General features: G+C 43.8%; 1 protein-coding gene across 3 annotated transcripts in view; it reads left to right on the top strand.

Annotated features, from left to right (window-relative positions):
- The window catches only part of TAF1A (TATA-box binding protein associated factor, RNA polymerase I subunit A), a 29,386-nt gene that overhangs the window by 4,320 nt on the left and 3,023 nt on the right, over positions 1-22,043 (top strand). For 2 of the 3 annotated variants that reach the window (XM_058165467.1, XM_058165466.1), the window contains exons 2-10: positions 2,220-2,363; positions 4,675-4,844; positions 5,679-5,792; positions 6,611-6,809; positions 15,038-15,168; positions 17,245-17,403; positions 19,484-19,550; positions 20,431-20,554; positions 21,671-21,831. In XM_058165467.1, the coding sequence (XP_058021450.1) occupies positions 2,228-2,363; positions 4,675-4,844; positions 5,679-5,792; positions 6,611-6,809; positions 15,038-15,168; positions 17,245-17,403; positions 19,484-19,550; positions 20,431-20,554; positions 21,671-21,831 (1,261 nt within the window). In that variant the 5' untranslated portion in view covers positions 2,220-2,227. The remainder of the gene's footprint in view (positions 1-2,219; positions 2,364-4,674; positions 4,845-5,678; positions 5,793-6,610; positions 6,810-15,037; positions 15,169-17,244; positions 17,404-19,483; positions 19,551-20,430; positions 20,555-21,670; positions 21,832-22,043) is intronic. The other variant, XM_058165468.1, reaches the window with a different exon arrangement.

Here is a 22,043-nt window from a genome sequence, read left to right as displayed (position 1 = left end):
GTAGCACACCCTGTTTTACGGAGGGTGTGTATGTGTGGTTGCTATTAGAGCATTTAAGCCAACGAATTCATTGATCGTTAGGCAAGCGATGTCGTAAAATACAGTCTTCACAATCTTTATAACACGGGTTTTATTTCGTGTTCTCGTTTTCCTTTTGCTCCTAAGGTGCTTAGAAAACTGTCATGCAAAGGCCAGTTGAGTTTCCTGCTTTACATCTCTGGGTTAATATTGAAACTTACATCTTTCGAATTGCAGGTTCTGTGAAGCCAGGTGGCCTCTTAACTCCTTTCAGTCACATTAGCTTCTACTTGGGAAGCACTCTCTGGTCAATGGTAGCTTTTTCTGTAATTTTGCACTTTGTAATTATTTAGAAATTTTAAATGCCATCTACTTTCTTAAGAGTTCTGGAGGTGTTACAAGATACAAGAAAAAGATACATAAAATTATTTACACACATACACACATACTTAGTGATCTCTATAGGACCAATGCTTTTATCAAAATGATGAAAGGACCCTCGCGCTTTAGGATTCAAGATGCATCCTTTTCATATGTGCACACAAATGACTTCATCATACATGTATAGAAAGGGTGGCTTACAAAGCTGCAGGGCATGTTTTATCGTTTGCCCCCTCCTTCCCATTCCTCTGCATAGCACACAAAAGTGAACACAGTAATATTGAAAGCCCAGGGAAAACCAATATTTTGAAGTTCTTGAATTGTTACAAGGAGAGAGATTGTTTCAATCCCAATGGCAATATTTCACAATATGGTTCCTACCACAAAGAAAGTCAGATTGGTTGTTTATGTCCAATTAATCCATAAACGTTGTCCATTGATTATCTGAGAGCACAGAGTAATCTACCCATGAATTCATAGCCTTGCAAATAGCTTGCATCTGATCTATGTAAAACTTTATACGCCACAGTGACTACCTTCAGTTGTGCTTGAATGATTTTTGATAGCCAATGAAACTGATTTAACATGGATAATGGATCTAGAATAACCTCTCATGCTAATATTGTACTGGGTATAATCTGGATGCCTTCAAAGCCATGAAGAATGCATTGTAATGTTCAAGCTTCAAGGTTAGTAGTACATGAATCATTGAGAGCAGGTTTGTCTCCTCCAGGTAGGGACACATCTACTTTATCAACTTTATTAGTTGATAAACTAATCAACTAACCCACCAATGATCTGGATCTAGCTATCCAGGTCATTGGTGGATTGAACAGTCTGTTTATATTGTAAATCTATTTCTAAAAGAAACAAATCAAGAATAAACATATCCCATACTCTTAAGAAAATCAGTAGCTGGTCTCTCTTTTTGAGCCATCCTTTAAGGGATATTGAAACTTCAAAAGTCTTATTGAAAATGGTCCAGAATTTTAGACCCAGGCATTTGCTGGAGTTTGGTGCTCATTTACTGCAGGGGTCCCCAATGTCTGGGCCATGGCCCAATGCCAGGCCACAGCCTCTTCAGAACTGGGCTGTGTGATTAGGTGGTGAGTGCATATGGCTCCACTTGCGCGAGCGGCGGGCGCTTACACAGAACCATCCCCTCTTCCCATGCTGGGCTGCTGGAGCCTGGTTAAAACCGGGCTGTGCAAGCAGCAGGCAACTGTGCAAACATACAGTTATGGGAATGGCAGGTGTCATGCATGAAGCTCCACTTGTATGAACGGCAGGCACTTGCACGCAAAGCTCTAGGTACTCATCTACTACTTACATAGAACCATCCCCTCTCCCTTCCCCATCTGGCTGCCAAGTCAAAAAGGTTGGGGACTGCTGATTTACTGTATTTGTTAATGAAGTCATCACTACTGAATCTTTCGCTCATACAATCTAACTATTGTCCTAAATAGTTTTGGTTATAGTAGTCTTAGTTAGTTAGGTTTCCTAATATTGCTTTATTTCAAATTTTCTTGATGTTTAAATGCTGGTTTGTGTAAGTGTATATTTCATGAAAAACCTATTCCTGTGAGCCGGTTTAGGGATACAGCTAATGTGGCTGTTAAACAAAGAGCCCTATTAAACAAACACATTTAAAATGTGTGTTTTTCCTCTTTCCTGTTTTTGCAGATAACTAGATTTTGAATAATTTGTTTATAAGTTTTACACTACTGTACAGTTGATGGATTTTCTTCTACTTTACTTTAAAGCTGATTATAACAATGTTTTTCTCTCTATTTTGTTTCATATTATTAAAAAAAATATAGTCATAGAAATGGAAAACTTTGTTGAAGAACTGAGACAAGAAACAAGATGTCTGTCCACAGAAGAAACAGAGGATGAGTCTGCAACCAACGCTCTGGTTCCAGGAATTTATTTGCCTTTACTGCCAAAACATTTCAACCACCCAAGTAAGATTTTACTGGCATGATGGAAAGTAGGGATGAAGGAAAGTAGCAAAATCCTAGGGTCATTCTCTCCCCTTCCTCCATTTAGGCCTTCCTCAGCCTGCAGTACATCATAGTGTTATCTTTACCTTTTGCTATAAACCTGTTATAACCAATTATTTTCTTCCAAGAAAATTGCATAATATATGTTTTGGGTGCCATTTTGAAATGCAGTTGAGGAATGATATATTGAACATTAACATAACACGGAAACTTCATTTATAGAAAAACTAGCAATTAAAAAGATGGGTTGTAACCTAGCTGTTGCCCTGATCTTTTTTTTTTCCTTTTTGGAAAACAAATTCAATTGGGTGACCCTTACCAGCATGCTCTGCTATAGTACATATTATTTTTATTTATTCATTTGTTCAATTTGGGTGATGCACAATCGCTAGTTATTATTACTGTTAGTAATGTGATGATGATGTAACATAATTAACAGGATACAGATTGGTAATCGAAAATCACGTGTTGGAAATTTATAGTTTCTTCCTATAATTCTGTAGCCAGACTTAGGATATAATTTTTATTTATTTATTGGTATCTCATCTATTATTTTTACAAATAACTCACGGCAGCAAACATATCCAACATACCTTTCTCTTCGTATTTTTCCACAACAACAACTCTTATGAGGTAGGTTGAACAGAGAGAGAGTGACTGGCTCAGGGTCCCCCAGCTGGCTTTCATGGATAAGGTGGACTAGAACTCACAGTCCCCTGCTTTCTAGCCTGGTGCCTTAACTGCTAGGCCAAACTGGTTAATGTATGTAGTAATGCTTCAACAGTCACATATTGATCAGGTTCTTCCACTTGTTCTGTTTCCCCAAATTTGCTTGTTGCTTTGGGACAAAATGTGAGATCTTGGGGTACATGGAAAAGAGGGTAGGCTGGAGAATTAGTGGAAAGTTAGAATAGCATCTGCAGTCTTAGATGCATTTAATAAAAGGGATTCTCTTTTGAAGTCAGTAAAAGAAATTCTAGAAGCAATTAAACTGTAAATAGTGGAGCTGAAAGTCTTTGAAGAGAAGAGCACTGAACTTGAAAGGATATGGAATGCAGAATTTTTTGGCTGAGTCAAGGACCAATCACATGATCTGTCTAAAGTTAACTGATTACAATATTATTTTGTACTTTCAGATGACAATTGATTATCAAGATATTGTGCTTTTATACACTGTACACTGTTTACATTAAAATTGATTCTTGTATAATTGAAAACAGACTCTGCTCACAGTCACCTCTGAGCTTTACTACTGTAATGAGCTCCATATGGGGCTGCCCCTGAAAACTATCTGGAAGCTTCAGTTGGTTCCAAATGTGGTGGCCAACATGATTTTGTGCAAATCTAGATTCCTCTTGTGGGAGCTGCTTTGGCTGTCACTTTGCTTCTGCATCCAATTCAGGGTGTTGGGTGTCATCTTTAAAAGCCCTACATGGCTAGGGGACAGGTTATTTGAAGGACCCATCTTTTTCCAGTTACATCTACCTGATCCATCAGAGAGGAGGCAAGGTCCATCTAGTGGGACCAAGATGACGGGACTTTTCTGTGGTAGTTCCATTCCTAGGGAATATCATTCCCATGGGGATAAGATTGGTCCCCATCTTAATACTCTTTTGAAAGTCCCCAAACATACGGTTTTGCCAGCCAGCCTGGGGACTGCAGGCTCCAGGATTTGGAGCCTATCTAAAGTGATTTGTCTGAAAGTTGTTGCCAGGAAGGTAGAAAGGTATCGTGTTTTGCATTTGAGGTCGTATCTTTGTAGTCTGCTGAAGTCAAAGTGACTGAATTAGATGGTCATATAAATCTTTTTAATAAATAAATAAAATGATCTGGAGCTTTAAAAATAATAACCAGCATCTTGAATTGTGCTAAAAAAAACCTGGAAGTCAAGGCAGGTCTTCCAGATGTTCTTAATATTCTTCCAATAAGAAATATTCCTTTTTATTTTATTTCCATTTTAGGAAGGATTGCTTATGTTGATGATGAATATGCAGTCATCAGGGAAAAAAAAACTAAAGTTCATTTCTTAATGCTTTTCAGTTGATGTGACACATAATAATGTGTGCCAGGAAAATGCATGAATTTGAAGCTTCAGGGTACTGATAAGATTTCTGAGATAAGATAATGCCAATTTAATGCAAAATATATTCTTGGGAGTTCACATTCCAGATATTCACATTTTTTCTGTGAATGGCAAACTTTGTTCCATAAATGCTTTACGTATGCATTATTTGTAAAATAAATAACCAACATTTTCTTATGTTGGTTGAAGCAGATATGGCTGTGAAATCTTCAGAATTCCAAAAGATGAAAGAGGATTGCTTATGCTGTATCCAAGATGCTCTCTTACAAAGTCAGTGGCAGAGGGCTGCAGAATTAATGATAAGCTACTTGGAAGTGCTGGAAAATACGTCTTCAGAAAAAAGGGTGACATCTCAAGAGGTAGGTAAATTAATTAACATAATATATTTGAAATGAATGGAAATATATCATTTCTCTAGCATTTGTCACTATATAAAATAATTAAGAACAGGATAAAAATGTCCCATTTATGCATTGTGTCATGCATTTAGATGAATGATATGGGACATTTTTTCATGAATCTGGGATGCAAACCTCCTTTAGGCCGTGGGAACCTTTGAAAATTTAAATGGATGTAGTGAGCACTCTCACAAAATGTCAGAGTAAGTTAAAATGGGGTTGTCTGTTCACAAAAAAGTTGCCAAACCATGCAGCCAATCATGAAATACTTACTTAGTTGACACAAGGCAACCTGTTAGCCCTTCAGGAGGCTTCTGCAATTCTCTATTTTACCTTTCACATTTTTCTGGACATTTAAGCAAATTGCTTAAAGCCCTATCTTACATTCACGTATCCTTTTTATTTTATATAATATGTGTTGGATCTATACGAGGTCCTGTATTCCGTGTAAATAAAGATGATACGGGATGGTATTTTGATTGGTAGACTGCCAGATCTCTCTGCCTACATGATGGCAAAGTTTATGGGGAACTGAATATGGAAACTATAATGTTCACAGGCAAGTGTGTTGGGATGTTGGTCAAGAAAATCAAGATGACAATTTTGGCCACACCATTGAGTCTGCCATTTTGACTTTTTTGATTTCTCCCCTATGGATTTCTCTGCTCATGGGCATCATGTTAGTGATTTTGTTGTAAATAATTGTATAAATTAAAGGTGTCAGTAGTCATAGTGCATTTGCTTTTAGTACTATGGCTTTATGACTTGCTGGGATTGTATTTTCTTCCTAATTAGGAGATTTGGAGAATAGGAACTGAAATCTTGCAGCAGCATCCACAGAGTAATATAGAAGAGATCAACTATTTTGCAGATCGGATGAAAAATTTAGGAGTCAAAAGATATTTAAAGGTAAGAAAAAAACTCTCAAGGTGAAAATTTTAATTCAGCATTTTAATATTGGAAACATGTTTTATTATGAGACTTTCTACTGATTCCTTTAAGAATATGGTGTAATCTTAGATAGGTCAAATATAAATACATTTATAACCACTATAAAATGGTCAGAAGCCACATCTTTATATTTCCTTCCTTCCTTCCTTCCTTCCTTCCTTCCTTCCTTCCTTCCTTCCTTCCTTCCTTCCTTCCTTCCCCCCTCCCTCCCTCCCTCCCTCCCTCCCTCCCTCCCTTCCTATTCTGTTTTCTTATTTTATTTTCTAATATTTATATTATTTTACCTTGCTAACATTTCTTTGATAAAATTATATTAAAAAAAGAAAATATGCTGTTATTGTAAAATTTCAATATAGATTTTTAAATTGCATTCCATGTTTGATATTTCTGATAAAATATATGGCTTCAAATTTTAATGACACAGAACTGTGTTTTAATTATGGCTTTGGACCTGTTTTAAAACAGTGGTTCCATAATGGATTCTAACTGAGTACTGTAAGTATATTTGTTCCACAACCTGGAAAAAAAAACTCTTATGTATGAAAAAGTGTGATTATTTCTATAGTAAAAGTCTTTGATTTCTTATACAGCTCACCATCTAGCATGTCAATATACAACTGCAGTTGAAAGTGGTCCTTTGTTATTAAAACAGAATTGTTCTAAAGCACAACTCTTATTTGAAATTATTGGAAAGATTTACTGCTGGTTTGTTTATGAATATTTGCATCCAAAGTTGCTGCTTCTGTTCAACCTAGTAAACAAAGCTCAAATTACAGATTTCTTTAGAGCATGCCTTCCACCTTTTGTGCAGCGGATTTCTGGATGAAGCCTATCAGAACTTGATATTGACTGAAAGTTGGCGATATGGAGAAGAAACTGTTGCTCAGGAAAAAGAGCTGAAGCTTGTTCAAGCTTATAAGGGGCTGATAGACTATTATATGTGGTTAAAAAAGAAGACTGACCTTTTGGAGCTGGGTGAGTATGTGCCTGTAGATGCCACAACAGCAACATGCAGCAGTAACTCCTGCAGTTGTCTGCATTTTTCAATTCCGTTCATGAAATATGAAAGGTGAGAAAAATCTTTGGCCGAGTTGTCTGGCATGCTTATTAGGAAGAAAGTTTCAGAGAATTCCATGGAATTAGTACCTGAAGCATGTAGAAAATTTTGAAATTCATTGGTATCTTCCTCAGCAATGGGAAAGCTAAAGATTACTGTATATGTTATTCCTCCTGTATTGCATGTTTTTTTTAACGACCTGGAGGAATCAAAGAATAGAATAGAATAGAATAGAATAGAATAGAATAGAATAGAATAGAATAGAATAGAATAGAATAGAATAGAATAGAATTTTTTATTGGCCAAGTGTGATTGGACACACAAGGAATTTGTGGTGCATATGCGCTCAGTGTACATAAAAGAAAAGATACATTCATCAAGAATCATAAGGTACAACACTTAATGATAGCCATAGGGCAGTGATGGCTAACCTTTTTGCCATCGCGTGCCAGGATGGGGGGGGGGGGAAGATTCACGCACGCGCATGCCCATACCCATAATTTTATGCGTCCCGCCCTGCGCATGCACATGCAACCCCCCTTCCCCCTCGCTCCTGGCACGCGATGGACTGCCATCATGGTCATAGGATACAAATAAGCAATCAGGAAACAATATCAATCTAAATCGTAAGAATACAAGCAACAAAGTTACAGTCATACAGTCATAAGTGGAAGGAGATGGGTGATGGGAACGCTGAGAAGATTAATAGTAGTGCAGACTTAGTAAATAATTTGACAGTGTTGAGGGAATTATTTGTTCAGCAGAGTGATGGCGTTCGGGAAAAACCTGCTCTTGTGTCTAGTTGTTCTGGTGTGCAGTGCTCTATAGTGTCATTTTGTGGGTAGGAATTGAAACAATTTATGTCCAGGATGTGTGAGGTGTGTAAATATTCTCACAGCCCTCTTTTTGACTTGTGCAGTATACAGGTCCTCAATGGAAGACAAGTTGGTAGCAATTTCTTTTTCTGCAGTTCTAATTATCCTCTGAAGTCTATGTCTGTTTTGTTGGGTTGCAGAACCAAACCAGACAGTTATAGAGGTGCAGATGACAGACTCAATAATTCCTCTGTAGAACTGTATCAGCAGCTCCTTGGGCAGTTTGAGCTTTCTGAGTTGGTGCAAACAGAACATTCTTTGTTGTGCTTTTTTGATGACGTTTTTGATGTTAGTTGTCCATTTTAGATCTTGCAATATGGTAGAACCTAGAAATTTGAAGATCTCTACTGTTGATATTGTGTTGTTTAGTATTGTAAGAGGTGGAAGTATGGAAGGGTTTCTCCTAAAGTCTACCACCATTTCTACGGTTTTGAATGTGTTCATTTCCAGATTGTTCCGGTCGCACCACGAGGCTAGTAACTGTTCAACCTTCCGTCTGTATGCGGATTCATCATTGTCTCGAATGAGACCGATCGCTGTTGTGTCATCTGCGAACTTCAGTAGTTTAACAGATAGATCGTTAGAGATGCAGTCATTGGTATACAGAGAGAAGAGAAGTGGGGAGAGATTCAAGATGTTGTAGGATGTAGTGCAGAGCCATATTAACAGCATCATCTGTTGATCTATTTGCTCGGAATGCAAATTGCAGCGGATCCATGATGGTTTTCAAGTGGGACAGCACTAGAAAGCAAATATCTTTCTCAATTGTCTACTGTTATCTTACTCTGTTGATAAGCTCCATCAGATTTATTGGCCTTGAATAATCATAGTATTTAACTATGATTAATCAGGACTGTCAAAAACACAATGACAACATAATTTAGTTGCTAAACTAAATTTTTACAAAGGAAAACATAAGGAGAAATCATAATAAATAATCTGTTAGTGATCTTGTGACAGTTCAAAATGGAGAAGTAGGGAAACTGGTTGTTCAGTTCACCCATAATATTTTACCACACTAAGTATTAAGATTGAGAACTCCGAAACTCTGAGCATCCTAGACCAAACTTAAGTCTAAAAGTGCTAGTGAATTCCTAGAAGCTTAGTACTCAGACAAATCAGCCATCTGTGGACACAGAAGATAAACCACATTTACACATCATCCAAAAGAGACAATAAAAAGCTAAGGAAATCAAAAGACCAGGACATATTCTTTCCCACAGCCAATTACTCAGATTAGTAAGGATCAGCATCAGACAAAAGATCAGGCAGAAACAATACTCTGATCAAGGAACTACCAAAAGGAAAATCACTCGCCCATTGATGCTGGCAATGCAAGCTACTCTATATAAAAGAGCAACTCCCTCCCCATACTAGCATTGATGATGTTACCTATTTAGGTAATAAAATGTCTGTAAACAAACAACAAAGCTCAGAGAGAACTAAGGACTCTACATTATCACATATAACAGTAGTGGAAGACGGTAAACACGTCTGAGTTGTATATTTCATCCTGTCGTGTCCCACTCCTCCGCTGACGGCTGGGTCCGGGAAATCCGAATCAGGCGTGCCTCTGCAGCTCTGCCCAAAGTCCTAGCAAAGTCCTCAGAGCAGGCAGGAGACCAGTAAGTGACTTCAGCAAGATAAGTTTGACTTTTGCCTGACTCAGAGACTGCCAGAAAGTAGATCCTTTATATAGGCCATGGGGTGTGGCTCCATGACTCAGCACTCATTAAGGCCTGCCCCTCCCTTCCCTCTGTAGCCTCCGCCTCTCCAATCTTCTGATGCGAGGGTCACACCAATCAGCTGTTCTTGGGAGTAAACCCTCCTCAGGCTCACCTGCTGTGGAGGAGGGGGAGGGGTCTAGCTGCTCCGTTTGCCTGGGCATGGAGTCAGGGCTGGGGCAGGGAGATTCTCCTTCTGCAGTTTGTGTGGGCATGGAGCCAGGACTGGGACCGGGAGGCATACATTCCTCAGTGTGCGGGAGCAGGTAAGAAGGCCCCGGCTGCTCTGAGGGCGGGCAAGACACAACACTATCCCTCACCGCAGGGCCCTTTCCCCGGGGCTGACGATCGGGATGCGGTCGGGCCGGGTTCTGCTCGTGGAAGGCCCGCACCAGGTCCGGGGCGTGGACGTCGGAGGCATTGACCCAGGTGAACTCGGTCCCGTACCCTTGCCACGCCACCAGGTATTGGAAGCGCCCCTTCAGCCAGCGGGAGTCGCGTATGCTGTGCACCTCGTACTCCTCCGCCCCGTCCTCGTCGACAGCGACGGGTGGCGCCCGGGCGCCGGAGGGGAGACGGCGGGGCCTCAGGGACCAGCAAGGACCGATGGAAGGCGGGATGGATCCGCATGGAACGCGGCAGGGTCAATCGGTAGGCCACGGATTGATGACCGCCTCGGCGGGAACGGACCGATGAACCGGTGGTCCAGTTTCTTCGCCGGCGGTCGGACGGGAGATGCTTTGTGGAGAGCCACACGCGGTCTCCGACCACCAGCGGGGGTGTTGCCCGTCGGGAACGATCGGCGACCCGCTTGTAGTCCTCCTTCGCCCGATTCAGCTGCCGACGCACCATCTGCTGGACCGCGTGCAACTCGGAGAGAAAGGACTGTGTCTCGGGAACCGGGGAGTCCGGGGGCGCCAGAGGGAAGAGCCGCGGATGGTACCCCAAGTTGGCCAGGAACGGGGTGGTCTGGGTGGAGGTGTGTTGGGAGTTGTTGAATGCGAACTCCGCCAGGGACAGGTAATCGGCCCAGTTGTCCTGCTGTTGGTTCACGAAGCACCGGAGGTACTGTTCCAGGATGCCGATGACCTTTTCCGTCCCGCCGTCGGTCTCCGGATGGTGCGCCGACGACAGGCACACCTGCACCTCCAATGCGGCCATCAGGCTCTTCCAAAAACGGGCCGTGAACTGCACCCCACGGTCCGACACCACCCTGTCCGGCAGGCCGTGGAGGCGGAAGACGTGCTGCAAGAAGAGACGGGCTGTCTTGGTGGCGGTGGGCAGCCCGCGGCACGGGATGAAGTGTGCCATCTTGGTGAGCATGTCCACCACCACCAGCACCGTGGTGAACCCCGAGGACGGCGGCAGGTCCGTCAGGAAGTCCATGGAAATCGCCCCCCAGGGTCTGTCAGGAGTCGGCAAGGGCTGGAGGAGACCGGGAGGGGCCCCCGTGGCGGCCTTGGCTTGCCGGCACGGCACGCAGGACGTCACATAGGCATGGACATCATGCCGCACCCGGGGCCACCAGAAGGTCCGCGTTACCAGGTTGAGAGTCTTGAAAAACCCGAAATGGCCCGCGGCAGGGTTGTCGTGGCACTGGGTCAGGACGAGGGACCGGAGCGGCCCCGTGGGCACATACAACCGCCCCCGGAACTTGAGTACGTCGTCTTCCAATGTCCACGGAGACGTGGGGCCCGCCTCCGCTCGCCGCTGCTGAGACCAGGCGTCTTGGCGCTGCGCCCCTCGCACCCGGGCCCGTAAGTCCACCGGTTCCCGGGCGGCGGCCAAGGCTTCCGCCGGCAGTACAGTCCGTGGAGGAAGAGGGTCTTGGGCGCTCAGGTACTCCGGCTTACGGGACAGGGCGTCCGCCCTCCGGTTGTGGCCACTGGGGATATAGGTGACGCGGAAGTTGAACCGGGCAAAGAACAGCGACCACCGGATCTGCCGCTGGTTCAACTTCCGAGCCGTGGTGAGATGTTCGAGGTTCCGATGGTCCGTTCGGACCTCCACCTGATGCCGGGCCCCCTCCAGGTGGTGCCGCCACGCCTCGAGCAGCGGCCTTGATAGCCAGCAACTCCTTTTCCCAGATGGTATAGTTGCGCTCGGAAGGGTTGAGCTTCCGCGGTAGTACGCGCAGGGAAAAGAGTGCCGCCATCCGCCGGGGCCTGTAGCAGCACCGCTCCGAGGCGGCGTTGGGCGTCCGTCTCCACCACGAAGGCGGTGCGGGTCGGGATGTCGCAGGATGGGCTCCGTGGCGAAAGCCTTCCTGAGAGCCGTGAAGGCTTCCTCCTGCGGGGACCCCACGGGCAGGACCTTCTTCTGAAGGAGCTGGGTGGCGGGCCGTCAGCGTGGCGAAGCCGGGATGAAGGTCCGATAGTAATTGGCGAAGCCCAGCAGCCGCTGGACATCCTTCACCCGACGCGGGCTTCCCAGCTGCTCAGGGCCTCCACCTTGCGCGGGTCCATGGCGATCCCTCGGGTGAGAGGATGTGCCGAGGAACTCAATGGACGACCGGAGGAAAAACACTTCTCCAGCTTGGCGTGAGCTGGTGCTCCGCAGGCGCTGCAGGACCAGGCGGAGGTGCTGGAGGTGACTTTCCTGGACCGAGTAGACCAGGATGTCGTCAGGTAGATCACCACGAACCGATCCAACATGTCCCGGAACACATCGTTCATAAAATGTTGGAAGACGGCGGGGCGTTGGTCAGCCCGAACGGCATGACCGTGTACTCGTAGTGTCCGTGCGGTGCGAGCGCCGTCTTCCACTCGTCCCTTCACGCATCCGCACCAGGTTGTAGGCCCCGGAGGTCGAGCTTGGTAAAGATGGAGGCCTCCGCAGCCGGTCCATCAGCTCCGGGATGGCGGCAGGGGTAGCGATTCCGCACCGTGATGGCGTTCAGCGGCGGTAGTCGCAACACAGGCGCAAATCCCGTCTTCTTTTTACGAAGAGGACCGGGGCCGACAGAGGGACTTGGAAGGCGGATGAACCCTCGGGCCAGATTTTTGTCCAGAAAGTCCCTGAGGCGGCCAACTCGGGCTCGGACATGGAATACAGGCGCCCGTGGGCAGCGGGCGCCGGGTTGCAGGTCCACGGGCAGTCGTGGGGCGGTGCGGGGTGGCGGTCCGCCTCCTTTTCGCTGAAGGCGTCAGCGAAGTCCTGCAACTCGGGGCACGGCGGCGGCGGGTGAAGGCGTCCTGGCGGCGCGGGTGTGGCGGATGTGGTCGACACACTGCAGGCTGGGAAGCGAGATGGCGTTCGCGACCAGGCCACCTGAGGGTCGTGCGTCCGCAGCCAGGCCAGTCCGAGGATCACTGGGAAGTGGAGGTCCGCCGTCACGTGAAGCGAATCGCCTCCTCGTGGTCCCCGATGGCGGCGCAAGGGCTGCGTGGCGGTTAATGGGTCCGCCACCAGCTCCCTCCCGTCGATGGTCTCGGCGCTCATCGGAGGTCTACGGAACCAAGGGACACCAAAATGGTCCACGAAGGCCCGGTCCATAAAGTTCGTGGTGGCCCCTGAATCCACCAGCGCGTGTGCGGGATCCCTTCCGGCGGTCACCCACCCACACCGGGTGTCCAAAATCAGGTGCCGAGGGGCCCGGGGTCCACGTCGGCCATGTCTGGCGGGGCTTGGTCCGTGCCCGGCCTAGGGTTTCCCTGGGCCGGGCCTGCCCATTCCCGACTGGCCAGGCGGGATTCGGGACGGGCGTCGTGTTCCGCCCGCTTCCTGGGGCATGCGGCGAAATGGCGGGCTCCCACAGTACAAGCACAGCCCCTTGGCGCCTCGGCTCCGCTCCTGGGCCGTCAGGCGAGGCCTGGCCGCTCCTAACTCCATGGGCTCCTCGGCGGCGGCCACAGGCGGGGTGGCCGGGACGGGTCGGCACGGGTCGAGGAGGCGGCGGTCTTTGGCGGTTGCGGGCGGCGACAGGACGGGCGTTGCTGGAGGCGGGTGTCGGCGCAGGCAGAGGGCACCAGGTCAACGAGGGTCCGCGGCGCCTCCACCCGAGCCAGCTCGTCCTGCAGCTCTTCCGAAGGCCCCTCTTGAGCAGCGTCCGCTAGTGCCGTGTCGTTCCAGTCCGAATCATGGCACAGCAACGAATTCGCGATGTACTCCCGGGCGGGGCCCTTGTTGGATCTCTCCGAGGCGCCAGGCAGCCGTCTGGGCCCGCACAGGGTCTTCATACATCAGGCGTGGTGCCCCAGAACCCCTGGTAGTCCGCCAGCAAGGGGCTGTCCCTGAGCACCAAGGCGTGGCCCACTCGCAGCCTGGCCAGACAACAGGTTCATCACGAAGGCCACCCTGGCCCGGTCATCTGGAAAGTCCCCGGCCGCATTGCCATGTAGGTCTGGCACTGGGCCATGAAGGCGGGAACATCTCCATCCGTCCTGAGAACTTCTCCGGCACCGGTACCGGGCTGTGGCGCTGAGGAGGAGGAGGAGGAGGAGGTTGGACTGCTGGGGCATTCCCAGCAGCCAGTTGAGCAGTCAGCTGGGCGACTTGCTGTTGCAGTTGCTGGTTGTCTGTTTGTAGCTGCTGCACAATCAGCGCCAGCTGTTGCAGATCCATCTTGTAGATGTGTGAGGAGTCAGGCAAGATGTCGTGTCCCACTCCTCCGCTGACGGCTGGGTCCGGGAAATCCGAATCAGGCGTGCCTCTGCAGCTCTGCCCAAAGTCCTAGCAAAGTCCTCAGAGCAGGCAGGAGACCAGTAAGTGACTTCAGCAAGATAAGTTTGACTTTTGCCTGACTCAGAGACTGCCAGAAAGTAGCTCCTTTATATAGGCCATGGGGTGTGGCACCATGACTCAGCACTCATTAAGGCCTGCCCCTCCCTTCCCTCTGTAGCCTCCGCCTCTCCAATCTTCTGATGCGAGGGTCACACCAATCAGCTGTTCTTGGGAGTAAACCCTCCTCAGGCTCACCTGCTGTGGAGGAGGGGGAGGGGTCTAGCTGCTCCGTTTGCCTGGGCATGGAGTCAGGGCTGGGGCAGGGAGATTCTCCTTCTGCAGTTTGTGTGGGCATGGAGCCAGGACTGGGACCGGGAGGCATACATTCCTCAGTGTGCGGGAGCAGGTAAGAAGGCCCCGGCTGCTCTGAGGGCGGGCAAGACACAACACATCCTGTCATCCCCAAATGATATATATAGCTATATTTGGCTCTGAACTGATTACCTTGGGATGCTACTTTTGGATTTCATGAAAGGCATACTGATTATAACTTACAAGTATATTATTGTAGAGAAGCATTGATGGAATATTTTGCCAGCTATGAAATGGCTTTTTAAAAATCATTCTCCCTCACCATTCAGTTTATTGTTTGGCTTCTTTAATATAACAAATATTCAGGAGATCTAAAATGGCAGCTGTTGTATTATAAATATGACATTTTCATTTGTGTGTTCAATTTGAATTACTATATTTCTTGCCTACAGTATTTTTAAGCTTTTTTTTCCCTGGAGGATTTTTGAAAAATTGATTTTAAAACCACGGATAAAATCATGATGTCATCTGTTTGAAATGAGATTTATGAGATGGATGTCTTGCCTTTCACAGATGAAGACAGCTGTACACAAGCTTCTCTTCAGCAGGAAATGCATCACTTGTACCAGCAGGCTAAAGTCAGCCTTAGGGAAATAATCAGAATTCCTGGAGTTTGGGATCCTTTCGTGATTTGTTATGTGGATGTAAGTGCACCCTTTGTACAATAGACTTTCTATGTCACATAATCTGGATGGCTGTCAGATGGGGCAGCTTTAGAGAGTCATTAGGTAACTCAGTGGTAGAGGCTTTTACGGAGATTTGTAGATTCAGAAATTTGTGAAAGTGCTATAAGCTATATACCATCACACAGTTACCTGTACAGTTAGTCGTAAAATGATTATTGGGTGGCTGGTATTGTCTTATGCTTAGTTTTATGGGCATGAGTCAAACATTCAAAATTGTATACTTAGCTCCTTGTAAAAAACATACAAAACATACATGATATGTATTCATTTGTTTGTTTTATATTCTACCTTTTGTTCAGGAGCTTAAGACAGTATGTATAGTGCTCCCTTCTTCCATCCCCACCCCCCACAACAGCCACCCTGTTAAGTAGGTTGAACTAAAAGAAAGTGACTGATTTAAAATTACTCCATGAGCTTCTATGGCTGAGCCTGAGTCTTCCAATTGGGAGTCCAACTCTTAATCATCATATCCCATTGGCTCACCATTGTCACAGAAGGCATGTTAACACTGATGCAACTAAAGCCTACTTAAAGCTGACTTGCTCATGAGCAGCCTCATAGGAAAATAGTAAAAAAAGAGAGGTCTGCCTATACAAGTGGGAATGGCCCTAGGGTTTCTTTCATTTGACTTTTGTTGATTTAAACTATTTATGAATCATTGACTAGGTTTACAAGTTACACTAAGCCATAATGTGATTTGTTGGTTTCTGACTTAACATATTGTGGGAACCAACCACTAGATCTGTAAACCAAAGTTTATGATTTCACATGTTTTTATGGAATCAACCAGTCATGGGCTGGACCAGAACCAGGGGACTGGAATGCTAAGAAACTAGATTTTAGGAAATATTTCCTGATAATATGTGTAACTCACTAAAACAGTTCTCCCTCATTGGAGGCCTGCAAACAGAGGCTGGAGATTTATCTGTTCAAAATGTTATTATATAATATGTGCTATGATATTTATTTTTCTCACCATGCATACACAGATCCCTTTTCCGTATCATTGTAGCAAAATCTTCCTTGGTGCCGCAGTTCATATAGCTGACAATAGATGGCCCTAGGGCACTGATTTTCGGTGGTGAGATAAAAACTGAAAAAAGAAGCAACTGAAGGAAGCAGAAGAGAAAGGAAAGAAGTGGGGAAGTCTGTTGGATAATGAAAAAGCATAAAAACTAAATGGGACAGGGGAGAGAAATGCAGGGAGGTTTAAGGGGCAGGAAATTGGAAAAGTATTGGGGAGGCAGCGAGTGGGGACTGCTAGGAGAGCAGTCAGCAGTTGGAAGGGATCTCAGAAATCATCATGTCCAACTCCCTGTGCAAAATTCGCTAAAGCGTTTTGGACAGATGGCTATCCAGACTATTTAAAGATCTTCACTGAAAAGGAGCATACAGTTTCGGGAGGCAACCTGTTTCATTGCTTGACCCAATCAGGAATTTTCTCTCAGAATCTGAATTTTCCCCCCTGTAGTTTTAATCCACTGAGCCTAGTCAAGCTGCCCAGAGCAACAGAGAACAAATTCACTCCCTCCTTTACATGACAGCCATTTAAGTTATCCAAAGAGGACTGTCACGATCTCACCTCAGTTCTCACCTCAGTTAAGTTCTTCCTAGGACTTGGTTTCCAGTCCCTGCAAGAAAATCTTAGTAGTGTTAGTAGGCAAAAGCTTGGATGGGCACTTGGGGGAGAGAAAAGCTGGTCAGGGAGTCTCCGGGGACACATCTCTCCGCCCTCACCCCCCGGATGTACCTGGAGCCATATGTTTTTGTTCCTTGCCTTACTGCAGTTTAAAAATAATTGCACTGTTATTTTAATTTTTATTTCTAGTTTGTCTTTTACAGTAGTTTTTTTGGTATGTTGGGCTATAATTTCTTTTTGTGTGAAGACTGATGCAAAGAATGAGTTATATCGACCCATATACATTCTGGATGTTACAAATACAAACATATACAAACTGTTGCAAAACAGTTTGGTACTACTTTGTAACATGGTGTCAGTTTGAAATGAACAGCCGAACATTTATGTTCTTTTAGTTGCTGGAACATTATGAGGAGTATGAAGAAGCACGGGAAGTGTTAAGTGACTATGCGTATAATTCCAAGTTCCCTTCCAACCCTAATGCTCATGTCTACTACTACCAGTTCTTAAAGAGAAGGGGAGAATCGAGGAAAACACAGATCTCTGCATTGCAGGCAAGAATTCTGGAGTTTTACTGTTCTGTTTATTTATGATTCTGTTCTTACTCTCTTTTATCTATGAATAACGAAGAACACAAATCAGCTAATCAAAGATGAATGTTTTCTTGGAAGTTGAACGTGTCTAATAGTGTACCAAATAACTTGCTGAAATCAACAGAACTTAACAACTACAAGTAATCCTCAACTTACTCCTAATCATTTTACAATCATTACAACAGTCTTGGAATGGTGCTCTATGACCCATAAAGCATTTCTGGCTGTTGTAAAATATCACGCGCATGCATGCGCGCACACACATACACACATACACGGAGCATGTAATCTCATTTCTCGTGCTTGGCGGCCAACTTGCATGTATGACCATTTGCAGCATTCTGTGGTCATGGGAATTTGTGACTTTCACAATTTCCAGTGTGGGGTTTTTTGGCGATTTCTGGCAAAAAAATGCTCATTTGGAAGAATGAATACACTTAATGATTGTACTATTCCTTTAAGGACTGTGTGATTCACTTAACTACTGTGAAAAATGTAAAAAAAAATGGGTCTGGTGATGCAAGCACTTCAACTTAACAATTGCAGTGATTTACAACATGATTTCTGGACTCAGTTGTCATAAATTGAGAACTACCCATATTTATTTATTTATTTATTTGTTTATTAAATTTATTTGCTGCCTATGTGGCCATGGGGCTACTCTAGATGGTTTACAACAATAAAAAGGAAGAAATGAAAAGTGTAAACAAAACAGAAGTAAGATAATTGAACAATAAAACGATGGAAAAGAACACAACATGAGAATACATCAATATGATAACGAAAAAGGATGGATGGGTGGAGAGCGGAGACCAACCGGAGCGATGGCGGGAGAGGTAGAGTCTACCATCAATCCAGCAACCACTTCCAATGTGAAACTTCCCCATTTGGACCCCAGACCAGCCAGTAGAGCCAGGTTTTCAGGCTCTTGCAGAAAGAGGAGGGTAGGGGCAGACCTTATTTGTAGGGTAAGATCAGTGGTGGGTTGCTACTGGTTCACCCCAGTTCGGCCAAACCGGTAGTGGCGGTGATGGGAGGTTCCACCCGCCTGCCCAGATGTGCATGTGCAGAAGCGCCGCACGCTCGCAAAGCAAGCACAAGCGCCTGCACACTCCCAATAGCGAACCAGTAGCACTGGGATTTGAAACCCACTACTGGGTAAGATGTTCCAAAAGATAGGAGCTGCAACAGATACAGAAGTTGCAGACAGATACCTATGTGTCCACCTTTTATATTTGTAACTGAAATACTGTACAACCTTTTATATGTAGATAATCATGGTCTATGCTTCTTTTGTACTGTGTTTTCCAAGTGTAAAATGCTCAGAAAAGCAATTTTTTTGGAACACAATTAAATGCAATAATTATACCACAATCCTAAAATATTTGTCTCATAAATCTGTCACTATTATTATAATAATTATTAATGGGCTGACTTCAGTTTGTATGCACCGTACTTGTTTAATAAAATATAATTTTTTGATGCCAGAGTATTTCAAACTCTTTAGTGCGGTATGTACTTCACATCTGATATACAGGTAGTCCTTGATTTACAGCCACAGTAAAGCCTAGGATTTCGGTCACAAATTAGTGTAGTTGTAAGTTGAGGCACTATGTGAACAGACGCAATTTTATGACCTTTTTTAAGATGGTCATTAAGTGAATCACATCATTTTCTGCTGGAAAACAGCAAAATATGTTACAGATCACAATCATGCAACTGGGAAATGCTGCACTAGTCATAAATACAATCTCATCATCTCACCATGTGTCCAGATTGGAATAATTTGACCAAGTGTATGTGTGGCCGTCATAACTGTGAGGATGGGCTGTAAATAGATTTTTTTGAAGTTTGTTGTATCTTCAAACGATTGCTAAGAACTGGTGGTAAGTTGAAGACTACCTGTAATACACCTTGGCTCTGAGGTGAAACTGGCAGTCCAATCCTGTCCTTTGGTATAAACCTCTGCAGGTATCCATTGAGATGTAAAAGTGCCTAGTTTCACTTTCCAAAATTCATCTATTTCCCTGTTTCTTCCTAGATTCTGCATGAGCTTGTTCCTTCACATGAACTAATGCTGGAATTTTACAACTTGCTTAAAAAATCGAGTGAGTCCTTTTAAGAGTATCCCAATATTACACTCAGATTAGTTGCTCTGTTCCTCCCTTGAGCCATAATTAACAGGAAAAGTTTCAAGCAAATGCTAATGCAAATAAAAGTTTACAACCAAGAGTGCCTTTTGCTATCTTGGACTTATCTCCCAAAGGAAAGCAGAATGACCTTGTTCTACCTGCATTGATTACAGCCTGAGTAAACTATTGTAAGGCATTCTGTGTAGAACTGTCTTTGCTTTGAAAACATTACTATAGATGATAGTGCCTGGATGCTCGTGAAAGCAAAGCACACTGATTAAATTATTCTGATATTGTGTTAATTACAGTTTCCTTTTTTTCCTGGCTCAATTTATTTTACTGGTTTTCATAGTTAGATTTTTTTTTTAAATTTCCTGAACTCCTGTGAACCTACCCATATTTTGTGATGGGCCCCTCTGTTTCTGCCCCACTATTAATATCCAGCAAAGGACAGGCCTTGTTTTAGCTGTGTCCTGCTATCTTTGAATAATATATAAGGTTGGTTTTTTAAGCTAATTTTAAAAAGCTAGTTTTTATCACATAATTTTTAATTTACTTTATATTGAATTCTTTTCAGTCTCCTATGATTTCCAACTAGCATGGTTAAAAGCTTTGAATTAATGGCTGACCTCAGAATGGCGTTTGGTTTGGTTCATGTATAGTATCTTATCATTGCAAATTGAGGAGATTATATCCAGGACAATTAGTTGCTACTACTGCAACTGTTACTGGATTTTTGTCTTCGGTTTACAGAAATTAAAAAAAAGAAAACCCTCACCAACTGGTAGTGAGAATTTTTGCCTCTTTTGCATATATTAGAATACTATAAAAATAATGGGATCTATTCTAATTTCAGAAAAAAGAAAAAACCATAAATTACAGCTGAAAGTTATTTTTGCAGCTTTGGATTTTGCTGGCTGGAAGGAAAATATAAAAGCTTGGAATTATTTGGCAAAACAGACAGTAGAAATTCTGCAAAAGTAAGTCTTATCAGATCTTGCAGTGTGATTACATCTGTATAAATATGTGTGCTATCTGTATTGTAACAATCTAATATGCTTTAATTTTCTTAGGTAAAGATTCTAGTCCTCTGCATGAAATGGGGATCATTTCTGATGGAAATAGGACATTCTTAAAAAATAGAATCTGAAACTCAGAGTTGGAAATGTTCAAGAAAATTTAGCTATCTCCTTAGTGAGCATTAGCTAATTTTCATAAGATGCACATTTGGGTGGGTTTCCCCCCCTTAAATTCTAGACTTTAGATGATCCATCTGAACCAGGTCAAAACATTAAAAATAAAAATAACTACAGTATATTGAACTCAGTGGAATTTTAATAGTGATATGTTGGATTTTTAAAAAATCAATTACATAGAGTTTTTATTGCTGGATTCCATTGAAAGATTCTAACTGATTAAATACAGGACAAATCTATACTTGCCCTTAGTGACATTTAATTAGAAGAAAATTGTGTTTACTTGGATTTCCTGGCTAACATTCATCTTGCTTTGCCTGTCCTTTTGAATTTAAGCTAGATTTGAGTTAATTTTAGTATGAGTGCATTTATAATTGTATGGAAAACAGAAATGGCCTTAGATTGCCCAGATTGAGCTTTTTGAAGCAATGTATGCTTTGCACCTGATCTTTGCAATCTTTTACAGGTAGCCCTTGACTTAGTTATTCGAAGTCAGAATGGCATTAAAAAAGTGATTTATGACCGTTTTTCACCCTATGCAGCATTCCCATGGTCATGTGAGCAAAATTCAGATGCTCGGCAATTGGAATGTATTTATGATGGTTGCAGTGCCCTGGGGTTACGTGATCACCTTTTGTGACCTTCTAACAAGCAAAGCCAATGCGGAAGCCAAATTCATTTAACAACTGCAGTGATTCACTTAACTGTTGCAAAAAAGATTGTAAAATGGGGCAAAACTCATTTAACACTTAGCAGTGGAAAATTTGGGCTCAATTGTGGTTGTAAGTTGAGAACTACCTGTAATAAAAGTATGACATTCCCCTACCAATCTTTGAGGTATATCTATTTGGATTTAGATCTAACTCAGATATTCCTGGGTTTTCTTTGAATGTTTTTCAGCTCTGAGAAGCAATTTCACTGGCTCAAAAAGGAGTGGGCTATTCGAAAGGACTGGTGGCCAGCTTTTCATTTCAGTTTTTATTTGGCAAAAAGTGACTGGCAGGAAAACAAAAAACTCACTTGTGAAAAAGTTCTGATAGCTGGCATACTGTTGGGAAAAGGTAAGGTTTTCTATGCCTATATATTAATGAAGATTTCAAATTCTATTTAAATAGTATTTAAAAACTATTCCTCTTTCCCCATAAAGCATGCATAGTCCATGACTATGCCACAAAGAGCTTTATAGGTGATTATCATTGCACTGAATTGCATCCAGATGAGAAGTGAAAACTAGTGCCAATATCAAAGTAGCAGTGGTACATGGGCATCATAG

This window comes from Ahaetulla prasina, chromosome 1 (assembly GCF_028640845.1).
Source record: "Ahaetulla prasina isolate Xishuangbanna chromosome 1, ASM2864084v1, whole genome shotgun sequence".
NCBI lineage: Eukaryota > Metazoa > Chordata > Lepidosauria > Squamata > Colubridae > Ahaetulla > Ahaetulla prasina.
This window is presented reverse-complemented; position numbering and strand designations above follow the sequence as displayed.